This window comes from Zingiber officinale, chromosome 1B (genome assembly GCF_018446385.1).
Source record: "Zingiber officinale cultivar Zhangliang chromosome 1B, Zo_v1.1, whole genome shotgun sequence".
NCBI lineage: Eukaryota > Viridiplantae > Streptophyta > Magnoliopsida > Zingiberales > Zingiberaceae > Zingiber > Zingiber officinale.
Window position 1 is genome coordinate 61,053,223 of NC_055986.1, and position 23,248 is coordinate 61,076,470.

The window sequence follows — 23,248 nt, forward strand, 5'->3', positions numbered from 1 at the left end:
ATAAAAAACTAGACTTTTAGTATACATCCTAACAATGATAACTGTCAAGAAGATGATTATAAAATCCCCGATAAAGACCAACTCTTAAATAAAATTTAAAACTCTAAATGATACTCTAAATTTAATATGAAATCAGAATTTTGGTAAGTTAAAATCCATCCTGATTTCATTGAATGGACAACCTTTTTCTGCCCTGAGGGACATTTTGAATGACTTGTTATACCTTTTGGTCTTAAGGTAGCCCTCAAATATTTCAAAGAAAAATGGATGACATTTTTCGAGATGTTTCTCTTCTCACTTGTGTATATATAGATGATATTCTAGTTTTTTTCTAAAACTAAACAAGAATATTATGCTCATATTCATATTTTTTTTTTTTTAACTTATTTGGAAAACATGGTCTTATTATTTCTGGAAAGAAAATGACAATAGCAACTATTCATATTGAGTTCCTAAGAGCTGAGATAGGTCAGAGACAAATAACCCTTCAACCTCATATTTTTACTAAAATATTTACTTTTCCATATAAAATGAAAGATACTAAAGCTCTAAGAGTTTTCTTAGGACTCCTCAATTATGCAAGACCTTATCTAAAAAATATCGATAAAATTAGTGACCCCTTATACAATAAGATTTCCTTAATAGGACAAATACATTTTAATCAACAAGACATAATACTTGTACAACAAATTAAACAATTAATAAAAACAGTTTCCATATTAATACTTCCATTTAATATTGACTACTTAGTCATTGTAATCGATGAATGTAAAATAGAATGAAAAAATATTTTATTTAGAAAAATTTCTAAATATAATCTTAAAATTATTAAAATCTTATGTTCTGATAAATTTTAAGAAAAAAATATTTAATTTTACTATATATAATAATAATAATAATAATATACGAAAAAGGGGTATTTTACCGATACCAACAGCCCTAAAACCTCTGCCTCGCCTCCAAGTTCTCGGACGCCTTGATCAATTAGGGCACCTTCCTCGGCGCCGCCTCTTGACTGTCAATCCCTCACCATCCTCCAGCAGGCGTTTGCCAAATCAATCAATGGCCAGTGATCCAGCTGCAGCAGCTGGTGGAGGGAACTTCGCTGGCCAGGTGAATGTCCGGGTGGTTGTGGTGGGGGAGGCCGGCACCGGTAAGTCTAGTCTCATCGTAACCGTCGCCACTGAGTCTTTCCCGGAGAACGTTCCCCACGTATTGCCCCCAACTCGTCTTCCTTCTGATTACTACCCGGATCGCGTCCCCATCACCATTATCGATACCTCCTCTAGGTATGTACGCACAATGTACCACCTTTCTTCATCTTCATCCTCTTTACTTGTCGTTCAGATGCTGTTCTGTTCCAGACCGGAACACAAAGCAAAGCTGATTGCGGATTGCAAGGCCGCCGATGTCATTGTCTTGACCTATGCCTGCGACCGACCTTCCACCCTAGACCGCCTGAGTACTTATTGGCTTCCCGAACTCCGCCGACTGGAGGTTCTCTAATTATGCCTCTCTTCACACGGATTAGCTCTGCATTTAGTAGGTCTTATTTTCATCTCTTCTCTTTGATTTACCGGATGGGCAGGTAAAGGTGCCAGTACTTGTGGTTGGATGCAAGCTTGACCTCCGAGATGATCCGCAACAAGTTAGTCTGGACCAGGTTATGGCTCCAATCATGCAACAATTCCGGGAGATCGAGACATGCATAGAGTGTTCTGCCGTCAGACAGATTCAGGTTTGAGTTGGTTGTATGTTTTAGTTGTTTCTTTGGTACATCTGGCTAGTATTTATATTATCAGGATGGGACATAAGGCTGAGTTAAATCAGTTAACTGATGGTTGAGATAGACAATGGCAAGGATCTGCGCAGTTTGTTGATTTGCCAGGAGTTCTTACGTCATCCCTTCTTACTATTCTCATGCAACTTAATGCTCTTGTTTGTGCAAATATGTAATCAATGCTTTGGTTATTCTTGTAGCATCTCACTAGCAAACACATTACTTATGCTTCATCTGATCACTTGACCACCATATATTAGCTTATGAAACTTGAAAGTGGATGTCTAGCTCTTTGATTGGTGCTAGTGAAATCCAGTGTTGGAGGACCTGTCCAATGCACTAGGTCATATAACATGCCACATAATACCAATGGGGAATGCCTACAAATGTAATTGCCAATGTTCTTGGCGCTCAAAATCATGCAACTATAATTCAATTATTTTAGCAACTAAATTCAATTATTTTAGGAACATACAGAATACAAAATTAGAAAACAGGTATGTCTTAATTTCTTATTATCATCGTGAAAGCTTAGTGAATCACATGAGATACGTGAACATGTAGGCCAATTTCTTATTATCAACCTTATTAGTTGGAATAAGATTATAGGTCTACAACCAAGTATTCATGCATAATGCTTGTGCAAAGTTCATTGACATATCTTATGTAGAAGCTGTACAGCCATGTCTTTTGTGGACTTTGTATGTGAAGGTACGTCTACCTCTACAATCCTATCACATACTGCACTTACACAAGCGGTTGTAAATACAATTTTTGGAACATTAGTATGCCATGCCATAAATTATCGGCTCTCTTTTATCGTTTATGTCAACTGCTTAGATTTATTAATCATTTTTTGATTTTATCCTACAATCATATTTTGTTTGGGAATATTCTTTTGTTTCAGGTCCAAGAAGTCTTTTATTATGCTCAGAAAGCAGTTCTTCATCCAACTGCTCCACTTTTTGATCAGGAGACACAATCATTGAAACCTCGATGCACAAGGGCCTTGAAAAGAATCTTCATCTTGTGTGACAATGATAGAGATGGTGCACTAAGTGATGCTGAATTGAATAACTTCCAGGTTATACTATGTTTTGCCTATGTTGTTTTTTCTTGCACTAGATTAAGTTCATTAAATGAATTTTAGAACAGGGTTTGTTATTAGTAATTTATTAGATAAATCATATTAATTGTGTGTTAAAAGCTTTCAGGTTAGATGTTTTAATGCTCCTCTCCAGCCATCCGAAATTGTGGGGGTTAAGAGGGTTGTCCAAGAGAAGATACCTGAAGGAGTTAATGACCGTGGCCTAACATTGACTGGGTTTCTTTTTCTACATGCTCTTTTCATAGAAAGGGGCCGCCTAGAAACAACTTGGTCGGTCTTGAGGAAGTTCGGTTATGATAATGATCTTAAACTCAAAGATGAACTCCTACCAACAACATTCAAACTTGCTTCTGATCAGGTACTCTTGATTTTTAGCACTGTTCATTACTTTATTTGATCCAAGATTGTTTTTAAATGACTCATGTGGATATTCACTGTTTAATTTTCCTGATTAGACATGAGGGTAATAAATTGTTTGGAAAATTTTCAACTTCACATTTGTTAGTTGTTCCATGCTAGGCTTGTAATCTTGATTGGGTTCCTCTTTCAGTGCTCAATCAGATTAGTATGAAGTCCATGTATCAACATGGTACTGAATAGTGTTCAAGAGCAAGGTTTAAAATTTCGACCCGTGCCGAGGTTTCGGTCTCTGACCGGAACGATACGATTTCGGTATCGTATCGTGCCGTGCCGATACAGTTTTGATATTTTTTTATTAATATATAGTAATTATTAGATAGATATGTTTATTGTATATAATTTTAAAATAAATTGTATATTGATTTTATATAAGTTGCTTGACAACTTAATATGGTTAAAAAAAAATAATTAAATATAATTTTTTTTAAAGATGTATTAATTACTTGAATTAAAATTGATACATCATAATTATATAAATTAATTGTTTATTCATTTAATTAATTATTAGTTTAAATCTTATATATTTAAAATGATAAAAAAAATTAAAATATAAATTAAACAGCAAATAAAATAAAATAAAATAATAATAATAAATTATTAGAATATAAATATGATTTATTAGAATTTTTTATTTTTTTTTAAATTTTTTAAATAAATTTAAAACAGTAAAAAAGATTTTTTTTAATATGAATTAATTTTTTCTAATTTTTTTAAATTTTAAATATATTTTATAGGGATAATTTATTTAGGGTTTATAAAAGCCTATTCAAAATATCACACTTGGGAATTGTTTAATTAATTAAAAAATTTTCGTTTGTAACAGTGCGCCCGATCCCGCGATCTTGATCTCGCGATCGCGCGCTGCGGAGCGCGACGCCTCCGCCGGTGGTGGAGGCATCGCGCGACGCTTCCGGCTCCGGTGGAGGCGCCGCACGATGTTTCCGGCAAGGTTTAAAATTTCGACCCGTGCCGAGGTTTCGGTCTCAGACCGGAACGATACGGTTTCGGTATCGTATCGTACCATGCCGATACAGTTTCGGTATTTTTTATTTATCTATAGTAATTATAAGATAAATATATTTATGGTGTATATAAAAATAAATTGTATATTGATTTATTATAAGTTCTCAATTATTGAATAATTTAATATTGTAAGAAAAAATAATTAAAAATAGTTTTATTTAAATAGAATTGATATATTGATAATTTAAATTAAAATGGAAGTATCTATAATAATAATAATAATAATAATAATAATAATAATAATACAAGATATTACTTTATATTAATAATAATTATATAAATTAACTATTTATTCATTTAATTAATTATTAATTAAATAATATATATTTTAAATAGCAAAAAAATATCAAGTAAAAAAATTTAAAAAAAATATCAGAATATAAATATAATTTATTAGAATTCTTTTAAAAAAAATAGAATTTTTAAATTTTTTTTAGAATTTTTAAAGATTTTTTTAAAATTTAAATGGAATTTAAAATAATAAAGAAAATATTAGAATATAAATAAGAATTATTATATTTTTTAAAAATTTTAAATTAAATTTACAACATTATTTTTTTCAGAATATTAATTAATAAAATTTATTAAATTTATTTTAATTTTAAATATATTTTTATATATTTTATTAGGATAATTTAATTAGGGTTTATAAAAGCCTCTTCAAAATATCCCACGTCTTTCTTTGGAATTGTTTAATTTAATTAATTAAATAAAATAAATAAATATTAAAAAAAGAAGAAAAAAAATCGTTCGTATGCGAGATCGCCCGTCGCGGGCGATCCCGCGGGCGGTGTCTGGCGGCGCCGGAAGCGTCGCCGGACGCCTCCGGCGGTGCTGGCAAGGTCACCGGAAGCGTCCGGCGACGCCGGCAGGGTCGTCGGAAGCTTTCGGCGACGCCTTTGGTGCCGAAGGCGTCGCGGGAATCCACCGAAGGCGTCCCGTGTCTCCTCCGGCGCCGACGGAGGCGTCCCACGTCTCCTCCGGCGTTGTCGAGACGGGGATGCCTCCCGTGCTGGTTTCGGCCGCCCGACGGAACGGTAAAAACTGCCTGTGCCGGGCGGCACGAAACGGTATTTCATACGCTGGCTTCCGGCGTCGGCGGAGGCGCCACGCGATGCTTCCGGCGCCGGCGGAAGAGTCCTGCGACGCTTCTGGTGGCAGCGAAATTTGTTCTCCTACTGCGCTGGTTTTGGTTCGTCACCGGAACGGTAAATTTCGACTGTTTCGGGCAGCACAGCTCGACACTTCAAACCTTGTTCAAGAGAACCCATCAGTGGCATTAGGTGTCCCAAGCTGCATGTTTGCACTCTAAATTGCAATTCCAACTTATATCTTAGCATGCTTCTATTTTTCCATGGTATATCCATCTAGGATCTCCTCTGTCTACTCCATTGTTCATTCCTTCCACTATTAACTAAACTTTTTCTTTCATCATCTTTATAACTAACCTGCTTGGTGCTTATTTTGAGTCAAATATTGGTTCATAGATATAATTGATGATTTCTCTTCAAAATTGTGAAATGGTAATTTTCAGTTTGTGTTTATCCTGGTACAATTTGCATTACATTTTAATTGACTTTTATTTTATTTTATTTTATGTTATTTTATTATTATTATTATTATTATTATTATTTTCAGACTGTAGAGCTGAGAGATGAAGCATTGGATTTCCTGAAGGATATCTTCCACATTTTTGATATCGACAGTGTATGGAATCATTATATCTCTTCTGATATCAGGACATGTTCTATTTAATTTCTTGGATTTTGCACTGGTGAATAAATTAGGTGTTTATTGCATTTGTATCACTGTATTGCTTCTTTGTAGGCATCTTAAGAATGCGTTGAATAATGAGGGGAAATTTTCATGTGCTTTTTTGTTCTTTTCCTCCGCCCTCCTGTTAATCCATCAACTAAACAGATTGGATGCCTCTTCATTTATGTTTTGGAAATTAGTATTCTTTTGTTTACATGGAGGTTCTCTATTTTGTATATTTAATGCAGAAATGGGAAGTTGATTGGGTTTTTTGTTCTCTTCATTGCCAAAATATTGGTTTCATAACACATGCAACTTATATTGATGTATAATAGTTTGGTCAAATGTAAGTGACTGAGATGAGATACAACCCAACGCAATTGCATTTTAAACACTAAACCAATGAAAATGATTTAGTTGTAGTATATGGGTTAACTTACTTGTACACAACTACCCAAGCTGGAAATGACAAGTTAAGATAATTCAGTTTCAAGTGTTTAGCTATTGTCCTTGAATGGAATCCTTGCTACAGTTTAGGTTTGATTCAATTTTTAAGGTGAGATAATTTTGTTTCAAGTGTTTACTTCTTTATCAACAGTTCAAGACTGCAGTTTTTAGCTTATTGAAAACCAATTGGAATAGTGTATCTACGAATTGTTGGGACACAATCATATTTATGGATTGATGATGCAATGTTTATTCTTATACTTCATCATGTTTACTTAATACAACCTAAATATGTATATGATCATTTGGTAGGATGGGGCTCTGCGACCTTCTGAACTCGATGAGCTTTTTTCAACTGCTCCAGAAAAGTAATCATCTCACAAATAGATAAATATATTGCATTAGAAATACAATGATTTTCCTGTCTTTAGATTCAAGAAAAATATTTTACACATTGATTTATCCTTTACATGGATCTGCTTGACAAAACTTTTGTCTGGTAAAACCTAGTATGTTATGTATTATAGCACTCAATAATTGCTTTAAAAGCTAGTTGACTTACCTAAATGAAGCTAGTTTACAAGGTTAATTCATGTTAGTATCTTTAGGAATATATTAGACTTGAATTTTAAGTTGATATAGTTTTTAATTATTTCATCAATGTGATTATAAAGAATCAACAAAATGAGAAGGAATTATTCCTTGGCTGAATCTTACTTTCTTTGAATCTTCTAGTTTTTCCAAATTTTTTAATCTCATGTGAGGTCAATTCTTTAAGAAAAATTGTGCCAACATTTGCTGACACATGTTTAGCTCAGGCTATCCATGTCACTATTGGTTGATTTTATCAATTGTTTTTTTTCCAAGTTGCTACATGAACTAGAAATCTAGACTAAACTATGACTATAATAAAACAAAAAACATTGCAGATCAATCAAATCCTTACTACTTAATGAAGCAAGGGTTGTTGAACACTTTGTCCTTAGATTTGCAAAGCTTTCGTAGTAGTCAATGGGGTAGCGGGTGGTCAAGTTGCGAGCAAAGACTAGTATTGGCAGTGCTTGTGTTCTCATGAGGCACTATAGTCAATAGTTGGTCAATTCAAGTCATGCATAGAGGAAGCAGAAGCATATTGGTGATGCTCATATCAATGCGAGTTGTGGTTGTTGGAGGCTTGTGGATCGAGAGCAATTACTGGTAGTGGTAGTGCTATTGTTCCCTCGGAAGTTCTTGCAATGAGCAGAAGAAGGCAGTAGGGTTGTGAGTGGAGATTAGTAGTGCAGTGATCCCTTTAGCTTAGTTTCAATGTTGTTTTTCAACCGTACATGACCACAAATTACTCACCAAAATTTCCAATAAACTTACTTTCACAATGACCTTTTTTAGAATGCCTAAGGGAGAACAAGTTAAGGGAAAGCTGAGCATACGTAGTGCTCTATGCAAGTGGAAGTCTTCTTCAGGAAAGCATTGATGGAAAACAAAGAGGATGAGGATCTGGAGCCACTAGTTCTGGATATGGTGTGCCAGAGCACTTGAAGGGAGACTCCTTGTTAATACATGATGGAGAAGCAGGATGGCGAAGGAAGATTATAGTTGACCTCTGCATATGGTAATGACTCATGAAGGAGCCACCGAGGAATGATGCTGACTGGCACTCGAATCATAGTTCCTGTCCTTCGCAATTCATATTTTGTTCTTTTGGCAGTGGTGCAACAAAGATGCATGCAACCGCATCACAACGACGATAAATTGTTGCACATGACAACAAAGAGGGGATGTGTTATGCCAATCTTTAGCTTGGCTATAAGTGGTAGTTTTTTAGGTGGAAGGAAGGAAGTTGGCAAGAAAGCTTGGGCTTCACATGCAATTGTGGATGCAGTGTAGTAGAGAAGTGTGGCCAAATGTGAAGAAGCTTACAACATTGCCAGTCATAGCTGAGAGTGTGTATGCATGATCTGCAGCAAGATGAGGATGCCAACTTGCACACATGTCCACATATAGAAGGGAGGCTTTGCATGGGAAACAATACTAGGTTAGAGTAATGAAGGATTAGGCCTCCTTATGGGGAATATTTTTAGAAAACCTTACCGTATAAAGGGACTCCGATACCATGTATTGCATTAGATATGAGATAACCATCACATGAGTATATATAATCTCATGATAAATTCCCAACTTGCACACACACCACACATGAAGGGAGAAGAAGGGTGGCTTTACATGGGAAACAATACTAGGTAAGAGTAGGGAAATGAAACATGATGCCTTTATGGGGAATATTTTTATAAATGATACCCTAGAAAGGGGCTTTGACACCTTGTTGAATTTAGGAAAAAGATATTATATTGAATATGATATAAGCATCATGTGTATGGCAAATATCTAAATTTAGAACTCTTCTATACGATTAAATCCACTAGAGTAATAACTCTTGTAGTCTAATACCTCTAACAATTTTTTGGTTAGATATAAATTACATTTGAAATACTGGTTAATAGAAAGGATTTTATGTGTTTAAATCTTGTTTAATCAATCATTTTAAATATGACTTTGAGATTTCTTTAGCCAAAATTGCTATAAGATACCTGTTATTAGTTGTGTAAATTGAGATTAAGAATTAATGGAAGACCTTCCATGTATATATTCAATGTTAGGTGATTAAAATAATCCACCATTGCCTCACCATGAAAAGGATAATTTACATGATTTTATTGTGCAGTTGCTTAAGCATTAAGCATTTGCAGCAAGGGACTGCATCATATGTAGCTTATATGGTCTTATATCTATGGTTGATTTTATTGTGTTGCACATTGCCATCTACTCAGAATTGTATGTAGTTTATGACCAAATATGTTTACATTTAAAGAAACTAAAATTTGGTTTATTTTTAACTTGTCTTGGTTGAACCAAATTATATATCTAGTACTTTCTTAAAAAATAAGTGATTTTATCATTTTTTTTTCTTTTTTGAGTATGGTTTCAAGTGCCGATTGATACATTGGCGTAACCAAAACGGATCATTTCAACTACCAACCAATGATACGATGTTGATTGAAGTGTCATTGTCCATCTTTGTTGATATAATATTGATTGTATTTATTGAAAGAATGCCTATCGTAGTTGATATTCTCTTCGCATGATGCTCCCTTCAATCCAATTTTTCAATCATGAGGACAAGATAAAAGCACTATTAAAAAGATGGGAGATTATAAGAGGGGAAGAAACAACTAGAGCACTGGCAACAATAAAGACAAGTGATGTTGGAGTCGAAGTAATCGTGGTTCATCTATTATCTATGTTTGTTCTAGTTCTAATTATATTAGTCTAATTCTAACTTCTAATGGCTGCTGAGATATATTTATAGACATGAGAAATCAATCCAATGCTAAATGCCCACAGAATATTATTTTATTTAATTCTTGTAAACTATATGGATGATACCAATACTAAATGTTGGATGCACAATTGTAATTTTATTACTAGTAATATTTAATTGTTGCTTGAGATTCTTGTGATATTCTTTTTAATTTGATCTACGATTTAATTTATTTGACTTATTTATAAATATCTAAGGGGTAAAAAACCTACTTGCAATATTCCCTATTTGTCATAATAAATAAATAAAGGTAGAGGGGGCTACCTTGGATTTGGATAAAAATTTCCCTAATCACAATCAATATTAGTTTATATTCAGAGATAAGTGATTATAGGATTAGAACTCATTTGAGTTGCTATATGCATGAGTCTAAAATGTGTCAAATTATGTCAAGTGTCAACATACACAATACCTAATACCATTTTTACTGATTATAGAAACTATGACATTGAATAATACTTCGACCCTTGTTCAAAGGATTTGCTCTTGTAATTGTGAAATATTTTTGTTAGCAAGTTTTGGTGTGGTAACTTATAAGTGTTATTTAAGAGTTAGTTTTGTATGTACTAGATCATAGACTTATTCCATATATATAATGTGTTCTACATTTTTATAATTTAAATTGTTACATATTTATTTGGTTGTATGTTTATATTTTTTTACATGGAACTATTGAATGGATAATTTGACTAGTATACTATGTTCTGCATACTTTTAATGTAACACTGATGGAGGCAGGATATTCTTTGACTATTCTAGTTTGGATTGATTTATAAAGGGAGGTATTTGTGTGCCAAACATGGTGTATTTAGTATATTTTGGTTTTAAGGAGCATGCTTTTAGTATTCCCGAATTGCTGTATGCTGTTTAAGAATACCCCAAACTCCATGTGTGGTTTTGGAAATTTTCCAAATAAATTCATAAAGGAGCAAGTGAAAGTCCTCTCCCACTTTTTAAAAAATATATATGTATGTATTGTATTATTTCCACTTCTTTCTCCTTATCTCTTGCTTTTTCCCTTATACTAATAAAACAACAACCCAGCCTTATCCCACTAGATGGGTTTTTCCCTCATACTAATATTTCTTCTAATTTGGGATTTCCTTGCCTGGTGTTTTTTTTTATTGTGTGGTTGATTCACTTATAAAATTTATATTTCATTGTGTTCCTCGGTTTAGTTTTACTGTAATTGTAGTCTGGACTCTCAGACATTGAAGCAAGTAGCACATATTGAAATTTTAGCCAATCATTTTTCCAACAATGTAATGGTTTGAAGCAAGTAGCATGTGTTGAAATTTTAGCAAATCATTTTCCAACAATGTAACGGTTTGAAGCAAGTAGCACAAATCGGAGATGTAACCAATCATGTTCTGAAATGCATGTCACTAGCCTGTTCGTTCCTTACTTTTGTGATCAAAGCTATGACATGGCGACAAAACTTATAATCCATAGTTGCCCGGCTTTGATAATTTGATCCCTGCATGTATTACATGAATGCAGTTTGTTAAAGTGCTTAGGCTATTTTTTGCTAAATTATAATTTCATTGGTGTGAAATACAATATCTTTTCTCTTGTGCTTCTTTTGGTATCTTTTTCCCTAAGTCTGTTGTGTTCTTTATAGCCCTTGGTCCGAATCTCCTTACAAGGATTCTGCAGAGAAGAATGTTTTAGGCGGTTTGTCACTTGATGGATTCATTTCTGAGGTACTTCTATTTTGTAATCTTAACATTCAAGATTTTTTCTTTTTACCTGAAATGTTAATATGTATGCCCCCATTTTATTGTTCTGTGCATATGGGGCTTCCTTTTCTTCCATGTTTTAGTGAGGTTAATTACAGAGTCTTTTTAGATTATGATTGATCTTTAACTTGAAATGTATTTGGCAAGGACAAGGGAGAATATAGTCTTCAAGATAGAATAGGGTGCTGAGGTTAAGTTGTAAAGGAAATCTGATGGATTGCCTCCCAGAAAATTGTTAAAGGATGGCTTAGGCTTCCAATAGACTGCCAAGGAGTCACTTCAAGAGGTGGTCTGTTGCAATATTGGATGATTATTAAGCACATCCTTTGTTTTATTCTATACAAGTTGATTGGACTGGTTCCTTTAGTTAGCAAACTTAGACCACCAATTTCATAAACCAAGGTTGACTAAGAATGATGTAGCCATCATCAGTAAGAGGATCAAACTATTTTATGATATAGTCTCGTATTTAGATGAATCACTAGACATGTATAATGATGTTTGATTCATCCAAACAACTTTCTATGTTTGAGGGTGAGGTTCATGTATGAGTTGTATTCTATTAAGTGCATTAATGGTTATTTACAGTAATACAACTTTTACTACTATGACAACTTTACATAGCTTATCTCATTTTACTAAAATGTAAATGGTGCTTCTGCCTATGTGTGTGAATCAACAAAATACTATATTAATGTTAAATTGGTAAAGTTATTAGGGTTTATACCTAAAGTAATTCCTTCCAACTTTATATATAAAAAGGACAGTCAGTGCACACAAAGCTGATGCCAGTGTGGTCCTAGAAGGGGCAGACCATATTTAGTTTATTATATGCAGTCTTACCTTACATTATAAGAGATGGTTTTTGTGACTCGAACTCGTGATCACAAGGTCATACAGCAATAACTTTACCATTACGTTAAGACTCCCCTTCTTCCCTACAACTTTATATATATATATATATATATATATATATATATATATATATATATATATATATATGCTGGGTGCTACTTGAAATACCGTTCTGTCCCCTGTACAAAAAAAAAAATTTGTACAAGGTCATACAGCAATAACTTTACCATTACGTTAAGACTCCCCTTCTTCCCTACAACTTTATATATATATATATGCTGGGTGCTACTTGAAATACCGTTCTGTCCCCTGTACAAAAAAAAAAAATTTGTACAAGCACAGAACTTTTCCTAGCAACCCATGTGCTATTCAGAAGTTAAACTTGGATTGGAAACGAAACTTAACATTTTTACTCCAAGTTCGTTCTTCAAAGTTAAACCTGGATTGGAAACGAAACTTAACATTTTTACTCCAAGTTCAACCCTTATGTTCTTCTGAAGTTAACCATATTAAATATTTATTTCAAGGATCGACTTCCAGGTCGTAGGCGAGGCACTAGGCCTTCTTGCTTATGGGATCATCCACCACTTTCTAGACAAAGCCTTTCAAAGAAATTGAATATTTAAACTTCTCAGAGTAACATTAGGTTTAACTAGACCTCAATCAAAGCACAAGATCGAAACACAAATTGAAGCACAAAAATGAAAAAACGAAATCGCTAGCCTCTTGTGTTGGTATTTCAGGATCTATACAAAGAAAACAAAACTAGTTGTACTGCGGAATAAATAACTAGTTGTACCTTTCTTCGTAGACAAAAACCTCTTGATCTTCTGTCTATTCCTCTCCTCTTCTTAGACATCGTGTGGGCGACGATCTACCAAGACAAAAAACACCCGAACCCTTTTTGTTTCCAAGCCACCTACCACCAAAAGACGCAAAGAAAAGAACGCCTCCTCCTTCTTCTCCTCCAAACCGCCGACCACCAAGGTGCTTCGTCTCTTCGTTTTCTTTTCCTCCAAGCTTCGGCCACCAAGAGAAGATGGGGCGCTGTCCCTAGAGGGAAGAAAAGGGAAGAAGAAAAGAAGTGGGGCGCCAACCCTAGAGGAAAGAAAAGAAAGAATGGGGCGCCGACCTTAAGGGAAAGGAGAGGGTTTTTAGTTGTGGAGAGAAACTTATCAATTCTTAATTGTTTAGAAAAAATCTCTAGAAAAGAATTAACATAATTCTTTTTAGAAAAATTTCTTAAGAAAGAATTAGTATAATTCTTTTTAGAAAATTTCTAAGAAAGAATCAACATAATTCTTTTTAGAAAAATCTCTAGGAAAGAATTAACATAATTCTTTTTAGAAAAATTTCTTAAGAATTAATATAACTATTTTTAGAAAATTTCTAAGAAAGGATCAACGTAATTCTTTTTAGAAAAATCTCTAATTCTGTTGAGAAAAGATCTCCCCTTTTTTCTTTTCCTTTTCTTTTCCTTTTGGTTTGGCCGACCCCTTGCTTGGGCACCAAGCAAGGCTTAGCCGACCCCTTTCTTGGGTAGGAAGCAAGGCTTGGCCGACCCCTTGCTTGGGTACCAAGCAAGGATGTGGTCGACCCCTTTCTTGGGTAGAAAGCAAAACCAAAATGGGTGAATGCGAGACTTTATAGGGGCTACAACAGGGACCGAGAGGAGGAATTGATTTTGGCCTCCTGATGAACTTGAGCTTCCTGTGTTCGACCAGAACACCCAACTCAAGTTCATCAATAATAACTCATACTACTAAAGAGTTATTATTGAACTACCGCACCAATCCCATATTATAATATGGGCTCCTTCTTATTATGAGTGCGTTAGTTTCCCTGTGTTTAAGATATCGTATGTTCGTTAATTAAATGAGTTACTGACAACTCACTTAATTAACATCTAGCTCCAAGAGTAGTACCACTCAACCTTATTATCATGTCGGATTAAGTCCACCTGCAGGGTTTACATGATAATCCTTATGAGCTCCTCAAGGGGACATCATCAACCTAGATCACTAGGACACAGTTTCCTTTTATAATCAACAACACACCATATAAATAATATTATTTTCCAACTTATTGAGCCTATTGATTTAACTGAATAAATCTCACCCTTTGATAAATTAAAGAAATAAATACTAAGTATATGTGTTTGTTATTATATCGGGATTAAGAGTACGCACATATAAGGTTTTGTTCTTTTATTCAGTCAGTATAAAAAGAAACAACCGCAAATGGTCCTACTCAATACACACATAGTGTACTAGTGTAATTTTATATTCAAGATAAACTAATACCAAATCACACTACAACCATTCAATGGTTTGTCCCAATCCATCTTGGCTGTGAGTTACTATTTATTATTTATAAGGAACTGATAACATTATCTTCCGTGTGACACCACACACCATGTTATCTGCAATATAAATTCAATGGACAACTGCATTTAACTAAATGCAGACATTTTACTAATATGATTCTCATTTCAAAATAAATGTTCATACAAAAAGATAGGTTTTTAGTATACATCCTAACAATACACACACACATATATATATATATATAAGTTTAACTCTGAACATAATAGATTTTTTATGTATTCCAAGTATCTCTCTATCTGACCTAAAACCTCTATGCCAACTGCTGCAATTCACTTAATCCTCAGTTTGAAAGCGTCAATATAAATCTTGCTGAAAAGTGTCATCAATTATGATGATTGATCCACATAAATAATAAGAAAAATATGTTTCAGATTGACAAGCACGGGTTCGAATTCTGGAAACAACCTCTTGCAAAAAGCAGGGTAAGGCTGCGTACAATGGATCCTTTCCCTGAACCCCGCATGACGGGAGCTTCGTGCAACGGACTACCCTTTTTTATGTTTCAGATTGACAAGCAAAAATTGAAATACTGAATGAGCTAATACACTCTTGATTGCTAAACTGAAGAAGAATTTAACCATGTTTATTAGACCATACTCTTAAAAATTGCTTCAGCACATATAAATACTTTTTTTACATTAGACAGATGGTAAGCTTCCTATAAGCAACTAACTTAGATGGTTGGTCTATATATGTGTCCCCATCTAAATTATAGTGAAGTAAAGGATTCTTGATTTCTGATTGATTTATTAACTATTGAGAATAGTTGCAATTGTAGGGAAAAGAGAACTGAAGCAATATATTTATGTAGTTAACACCATATATCTGTGTACGTCATTTTGCCACTAATCTAGTTTTAAGTTTGTCAATCAAGCCGTTAGAGAATGTTTTAATGATAAACATTCATTTGCAACCCAAAATAGTTTGCCAAACGAAGAACAACAAGTTTGCCATGTACCATTAGAATCTACCATCTTTCCAATCATCGGTTGTCTACACCTTTAAGTTAGTTTGGAGAATTCTAAAAGAATCTAGCATGGAAAGACAAGTAGAATACTAAGCCCATGAAGCCTAAGAAATGTATTGGGAAAGAGGATGTAAGGTGTTAAACTTATGAGTACCATTAAAGCAATGGGAAAGTCAAGGCCTGAGATAGGATTTGAACAGTAGGTGGTGCTATGATAAGAAGGGAGATTGAAGGGCTATTTATGACATGCTTGACTCTTCACCCTCTACTTAAGACTTTGATGGCTGTGGCTCTGAAATTGTGTTCGTGGAAGAGAAGGTGGTTTAGGAATAGATAATAGTGATAAAATAGATAAATCCGTCACAACAAACTTGAAAATAGATGGTTTGATAGAAAATAAAGAATAAATTCAAATAAATTTTGATTTGTGGAGACAATTGTATATTGTAGCAAGGATACCCCTTCTATATATGGAAATTATCTTAGAGTATTGTTTCTACCATGAGATAAAGAATATCAAAGCAAGTATTATACACATAGGGTGGAATTAAAGGGTATCAAAGGGTAAAACAATTGAGGAAGACATGTGATTTATAAGGTAACATACTATAAAAATGATATCATCCCAAAACTTGAGAGGATCTCCCTTGCAAATAATAGTGTACAGATTGTCTAGATGCATATTTTTCTTTCAACAACACCATTTTGATAGTGTATAGCTCTATGCAATCTTCTAAATGACAGTTGAGGTGGCTGCCTAGGCGGGAGGCAGACCTCAATCCTACCGTATTTGTGGAAAGCGGTGATTTAGGTGGCAATCAAAGTCAACCTATGCGCTGCCTCCTTCTGCTTGAACCATCGTTGGGTCGTGCAGTTGTTAGGTTAGGCATTTTGGTTTCAGATGCATTGTCGAACTCGTGTGGGTGCGTTGCCGAACCGGGCGACACGTCCAAGTTTGTCACTGGGCCCGGCGACGCGTCTAAGCTTGTCATTAGGCTCGAGCGACACGTCCGAGCTCGTCATCGGGCCTGGGCAACGCTTCCATGCTTGCGTGATGGGTTCGGACTTGTCGCCCCCCAATTGATGGGTTCATTAATAAACTCCTAGCTATTATTGAGATAATTTAAATATGCTTAATTAAATTCTTATAAAATTATCCTATTAATTTAATATATATATATATATATATATATATATATATATATATATATATTTAAAAAATTATTATTCTATATATATATATTAAAAATATTTAGATTAACTTTTTTATTTTAAGTTAATATATTTTATAATAAGTTTTTTTTTCTAATTTTTGATCTTTTATTTAATTATTGAAGTTGATGGCGCAGAATGAATAGTTAACATAATATTATCTATAAAAATAGTAAAAAAAAATTCACCTGCCTAGGCTGTGACTGACTGTTTCACCACCGCCTACCGCCATTTAGAACACTGGCTCTATTAAAATTATTCTCAAGGAAGATTTACCTAATAGATCTTGAAATATTTAGTTTCGACAATGAGATAAGTAGTCCAAAGCAAGTATACTGGCACAGTGGAAATATAGAGAAGACCTTCACTTGTTGATCAATCTAAAATTCTGATAATTTATATATATTACCTGCGGTAATAAGGATTCTAGGATGTATACACAGTTATCTCTCTTGCGCTTCTTTTGATGGAGAATGCAAAGATTCCTAGGACAATCGTGTTTTACTATTTTCTACTTTAAAATTTATAGCCAATAGGTTCAGGTGTTACCCTCAGCAACACAGTGTTGCTGGAATCTTATTTTTCTTTCAAGACAAGATAGGGGTAGAAGAGTGGGAAGCCAATTTGACTGCAGTTTTCATTTTAGTATCTGGAAGAACATTTCTTTTTGCCATGGGTATTTGTGGGGAAATCAATTTGAAATTTTGGGTTTGTTCTGTATTTTTTATTTTTATTTTACAGAGTTTTAAAATTTTGAATTTTCCTGGAAAGTTTATTATATATTTTCTGGGATATGTTAGGTCAGTTATTTTACAAAGAATTGGGTAAGCACTGGATCCCACGTAATTGAATTAGCTTTCATTCTATCATTTTTTTTTTTTCCTTTTTTCATAAGTTTTGAGTGGTCTTGGTGCTATATTAATAGACTGATTAGCCTGGTGCCTTGTCAATTTTCTTTTTGGCGTGTTTGTGCTGCATCACTGGATTCATTGACCCACTGGAGTCAGGATGGCAAGCAACAAGTCAGTGATCCATTAGTGTTGCTATAGTCAATTGGTCTTGTTCATTGGAGGTCTTTGCTAGCCATTTTGCTTTTATGGAATTTTTCTCCCTAGGTGCAACCAATCTCACTTCAAACATATATGCAATGATTAGATACTGGTCCTGTCAGTCTCTATCTGCATTGTATCAGTATGTACCAGATTCCAAAATATAAAATGACTTAGCCTGTTTGGTTTAATATACTGGATCACTGGTGCATGAACTATAAAGAATATATTGTGCACAAGTTTATAGTGGAATTTATTTGGTGATTTGTCTTTTAATTATCTTTTGATTTCAAGATTTTGAATTTCCTATCCCACTTTCTTCACTTGTGTTTTTGTACTTTTACAGGCTATCATAGTAACTCGTTGAATGTTCTAAACCTCACCTTAGCCTACACTTTGTCTGAAGTTCCTTTACAACACCATTGTTAATCATTACAATTTTTTGCATTAAGATTGAAGTTGATAAATCTCATTATAACTTCTTGGAATTTTCCTTGTGCATGAATTTCTTTTTACATTACTAAATGTGATCTTTTGTTTGTAACTGAACTTTCTCTATTGTGATAGATGTTAGCATATTCTATGAAATTTCTTAATCTTGGTTTTTTTTTTGTTCTTAACTTTATAAAAATTTCTTGATGCATCACTTTTGGTTGTGCTTTGTTATTGACCAACGTAGCCTATCTGTCGCAGTGGGCTCTTATGACACTTCAAGATCCAAAGGCTAGTTTAGCTAACCTGATTTACATTGGATATACTGGTGATCCTGCTTCAGTATTTCATGTAACAAGAAAAAGGCGTTTGGATCGAAAAAAGCAACGTACACAAAGAAATGTTTTTCAATGCTTTGTCTTTGGTCCTAAAAATGCAGGGAAAACCACATTGCTAAATTCCTTTATTGGAAGGTGAGCCTTTACTTTTTTGATTTTTGCAATAAATTGATCAATCAAGCTGTCTTGTTGTCTCATTATTGTTCACAGGTGCAGGCTAACTGTTCACAAAGTTTGTTATCTTTTAACATGGCTTCTTAGGAATTATATCTTTATTTCATCCTTTGTCATGCAGGACATTTTCTGAGAAGTATGCTCCTACAACATCTTATCGTTTTGCTACAAATGTTGTTGATCTTCACAATGTAAGTGCAGCTGAACAAAGAAGCACCATTTGTTTTATTACTGCTTTTAGTGCATCATTATTTTTTATTCTAGAATCTTTGGCTAAATTTCTAGTGATCTTGTTGAAGCAATGATGTGAATGCTAAGATGGATCTATGTAGCTAAGGAAAAGACAAAACAAACTGTGTATATTTATTAGAGGTAACTCTAATAGATGGTACAATAAAAGAAATCAGCTTGAGATGATATGCACATGTTCAAATAACCAATAGATTGTATATATCTTTTAAAGTAGGAGTTGTAACAGGTAGAGAAGGCTTGTTCATCTTAATGATGGTGCACACTAATTTGATCAATTTGACTATAATTTGAATCCAGTTCAAGCTGGCACCAATCAAATTGAGCCCACACCTCACTTGATTTAATACTCAATCTAATCCAAATTAAACCTTGAATTGTTTTTTTTTTTTCACATTTTACATAGTTTACATTAATTAAAAGCTTACTTAAAACAGCTATACATGCAGCCTAAGTTGCCTCTAACTTGTTTGATAAGTGGATCCTCGAGGGAATGGAGTTGTGGGTGAACTCAACCAAAGTTGCTGGTCATTTTTTAATTGTTAAACTTCATATCCTTTTAAAGCTCCCTTTTCTGCCCCCTTCCTCATCTTTCTTTTCTGCTAGCTCTCGTCTTCTCTCATGCTGATCAATTTTATTTGTAACTGTCTCATACAGCATGAGTTGTGCCTGTCTCGTTTCTTTTTAATCACCAATACATATACTTGAAGACCTATTTTCATAATCTTTCCATAATCCAAGACTTGATAACCTGCACAATGACTTTTTTTCTCCCGTCCGCTTTTCTTTTTGCAGAATTAGTTTACTTATTTTTATTTTTATTTTTATTTGCATTTCTAATTCTGTATCTGTTGTTTTGTAGGGCACTAAAAAGATACTTGTAATGCAAGAGATACCTGAACAGGAAGTAAAAAACCTGCTTTCCAACAAGGAGTCTTTGGCAGCATGTGATATAGCTGTGTTCATCTATGACAGGTACTATGCTCTAACTGTAGTTGTTAATTATGAACTTTTCATCCTGCATTCACACCATCCAAGAACTTTGATGAGTGGATTGGATAATGAACTCATTAATCATTAAATTTTATTGTGACTTTATGTCTTTTATTTGTGATATTAATTAATATTGAAACAGAAAGCGTACCACTCTTTTCTTATTGTGCATCTAACTAATAAGACAGCATAGTCTGTTCAATGGAGAGACAGGGTCCAATTAGCTGAACCTAATGGTTGGTGTGTAAGACTTGTTCTAGCTAAGATAACTAAATCTATGTTCGTTTAGATCAACCATGTATTGATACTGGCATTTTTTGTTGAATTAATTGGAAATCAATCCAATTGACTTCAGATGATTCTAACTGATTTTAATCGATCCCATGAGAATTTGATCATGGTGCTTAAAAAAAGGAGACAAAGATGTAAAGCAATTCAACAATTACAATAACTAAGTCTTATCCTATTAAGTGGAGTCGACTATATGGATCCTTGAAAGATGTAAAGCAATGAATTAAGGAAAAAAAAAATTAAATGAGAGGATAAAAAGTTAAGGGGGCGCTTGGTATATATTTGGCAATGGGAATGATAATGGGTTTTGATTGAGGGGTTAATGGTAATGGGAATGATTACTGGATTGATGGTGCTTGGTATAGATACTGGAATGGATATTATTCCCATTAATGTTACTTGGTTTGACTTAAATTATGGAATGAGAATCGGCCAAAATTCTTATTTTACCCTTATAAGTAAAATACAAAAATAATCACACATGCAATCGATTTGTCCTCCTTACTTTTTATTTGACAAATCCTACTTCGACGATATGCAAGTTTTGCAATTTGATAAAGTATGACAACCAAACAATTCATGAGCATTCCATACATATTCCACAAAGTGCATAATAATCTACGTCTTCTATAGTTTAACGGTGGTCGTGCCATGTTTATCTACATCATATAGCAATCGATGTCGCCAATAATAAGTCAGAACCAAAATCATACATGAATAAATATCAAATAGCTCATGCATACATAAATAAATATGGAACCAAATCATAACAATGCTCAACATTTCAGATAAAAAACATGTAACCTCATTGACTTATGTCTCCTATCTAGAAAATTGGGTTTAAACAGTGGCTTAAGTTAAATCAAGATATAGAAAAGTGGTATAAATTTAGGCCATAATTAAATAGTTTGTATGTTTTTTTTTCTTTTTTGCTATGGATTCTTTACTTCACATAAAGTAAAGTATACAATCATTTCAAACAACATTTATAGAGTAAATGAACATCATAGGAAATAAGAGATGTCATGACGAAGTGATCGAACGAAAATGATAAAACTACATCCACTGAAGAGAGAGATCTCAAAAGCGACGATCGAGTTCCATAGTCCTAGAAAAAGGACCGCTGTTGTCACCAATAGAAAATAAAGGACACTAATTCCGATTGACGAAAATTAGGTAAAAAAAAAGACGCTGAAATGCGAAAATCAAAAGAGAAAGAAAGACGAGTTGAGGCAGCTGACTCACCTTTGACAAACCAAACTGTGGCAAAGAGGCGAGTTGAGGCGCAACGGTGAGTGAGGAAGAAAGACGCAGAAATGCGAAAATCAAAAGAGAAGAAAAGGTTCGGCTCGAGGGGCTGGGCCGTAAAAAAAAAACCACATGAATAGGAAGGAATGAGTTTAACGATAACCTAGGGGTGGGTGGGTTATGAAAGTAGGGGTATCAAATCTATATTTTGATTCCGATTCCCATCTACCAAGCATCAAGAATGGGAATGAAATAGATTTCATTCCCATTCTAGCATCCGAAACCCGACTACCAAGCACCTCCTAAGTGTTCTAGATGTAAGAGGGAACCCGGATTTGAAGTTTCAAATCCATAGATGCAGAAAATAGGATAAGTTGGTTTTTGTTCTCCTCATAGATGAGTGCAATGTTAAAAAGGTTCCCTAAGTGCATTGTATATATATGTTACTTAGACTAGTGAAAGAAAGAGTACATCCATATCCACGTTGGATATGAGTCTTAGGTACATGATTTTCTTAGGCATGAGATTTTCTCAAAATGAGGAAAGAATTGATCTTAAACTTCAAATACTAATATTTGATCAAATAATAGCTAATTATTTTATATATCTTATATGTTATATAACCAAACTTTTAAATTATATAACATATAGTATATAGTAAATTAGTAATTATTATCATATAAGTATAACTTATAACTTATATCTGAATTTATATTTTTAAAATATGAATTTATATAAACTAACTTATATAAGTTATATGCTCCATAACCCTAACCCACCTTTAGTTCCTCTCAATGTGAGCTACTCCCTTTCCTCCATAGTCAAGCTGCTCCCACAGGCCACCTCCTTGCGACATGAGAGCCAAACTCCACCGCTGCAAGAAACACTACTGAACTTTGAAATCCCTTCCCTACGTGCAAGCAATGGGCCACCTACTTGCAACATGAGAGCCAAACTCCACCGCTGCTAGAAACACTACTGAACTTTGAATCCCTTCCATAACCTGCAACCGATTCAATAATGCTCTCCTTGCTCGTGCATGTCACTCTTGAACTCCAGATTTTCCCACCACGCAAGTCGCTGGTAGGTTTCCTTCGTTTCTTCTTGCTCTCATAAGCAAGGATGACTACTCAGAATCATGTCTGCATCCATGATGTGTCATGTCTACACAGGTATGGTGGGGTTAAAGGCTAAATTTTGGGTAACAAAGTTGTGTGTTCTCTTTCTGCTTGTTTTGGACTTGTTGCTCTCTTAAAAGATCCATATGATCCTTTCACTTGTCCATGCTGTTACATGTTTCATCTTTTAGCTTCACAATTTAGAATGGTCTTGTTGCTGTTCTTTTGGACTGAATAAACCCAATAAAGTTGTTAGCTACTGGGTGTTGCTTTGCAGTTATCTTCAA

At 34.1% G+C, this 23,248-nt stretch overlaps 1 protein-coding gene across 1 annotated transcript in view; it reads left to right on the forward strand.

The window, feature by feature from the left end:
• Positions 1-926: 926 nt before the first annotated feature.
• Positions 927-23,248, forward strand: part of LOC121967502 (mitochondrial Rho GTPase 1-like) — a 49,038-nt gene continuing 26,716 nt past the window's right edge. Inside the window, exons 1-11 of the mRNA XM_042517781.1 lie at positions 927-1,289; positions 1,365-1,497; positions 1,589-1,738; positions 2,688-2,864; positions 2,995-3,246; positions 5,970-6,038; positions 6,846-6,901; positions 11,531-11,612; positions 18,812-19,023; positions 19,184-19,253; positions 20,174-20,286. Of these exons, the coding sequence (XP_042373715.1) occupies positions 1,063-1,289; positions 1,365-1,497; positions 1,589-1,738; positions 2,688-2,864; positions 2,995-3,246; positions 5,970-6,038; positions 6,846-6,901; positions 11,531-11,612; positions 18,812-19,023; positions 19,184-19,253; positions 20,174-20,286 (1,541 nt within the window). The 5' untranslated portion in view covers positions 927-1,062. The remainder of the gene's footprint in view (positions 1,290-1,364; positions 1,498-1,588; positions 1,739-2,687; positions 2,865-2,994; positions 3,247-5,969; positions 6,039-6,845; positions 6,902-11,530; positions 11,613-18,811; positions 19,024-19,183; positions 19,254-20,173; positions 20,287-23,248) is intronic.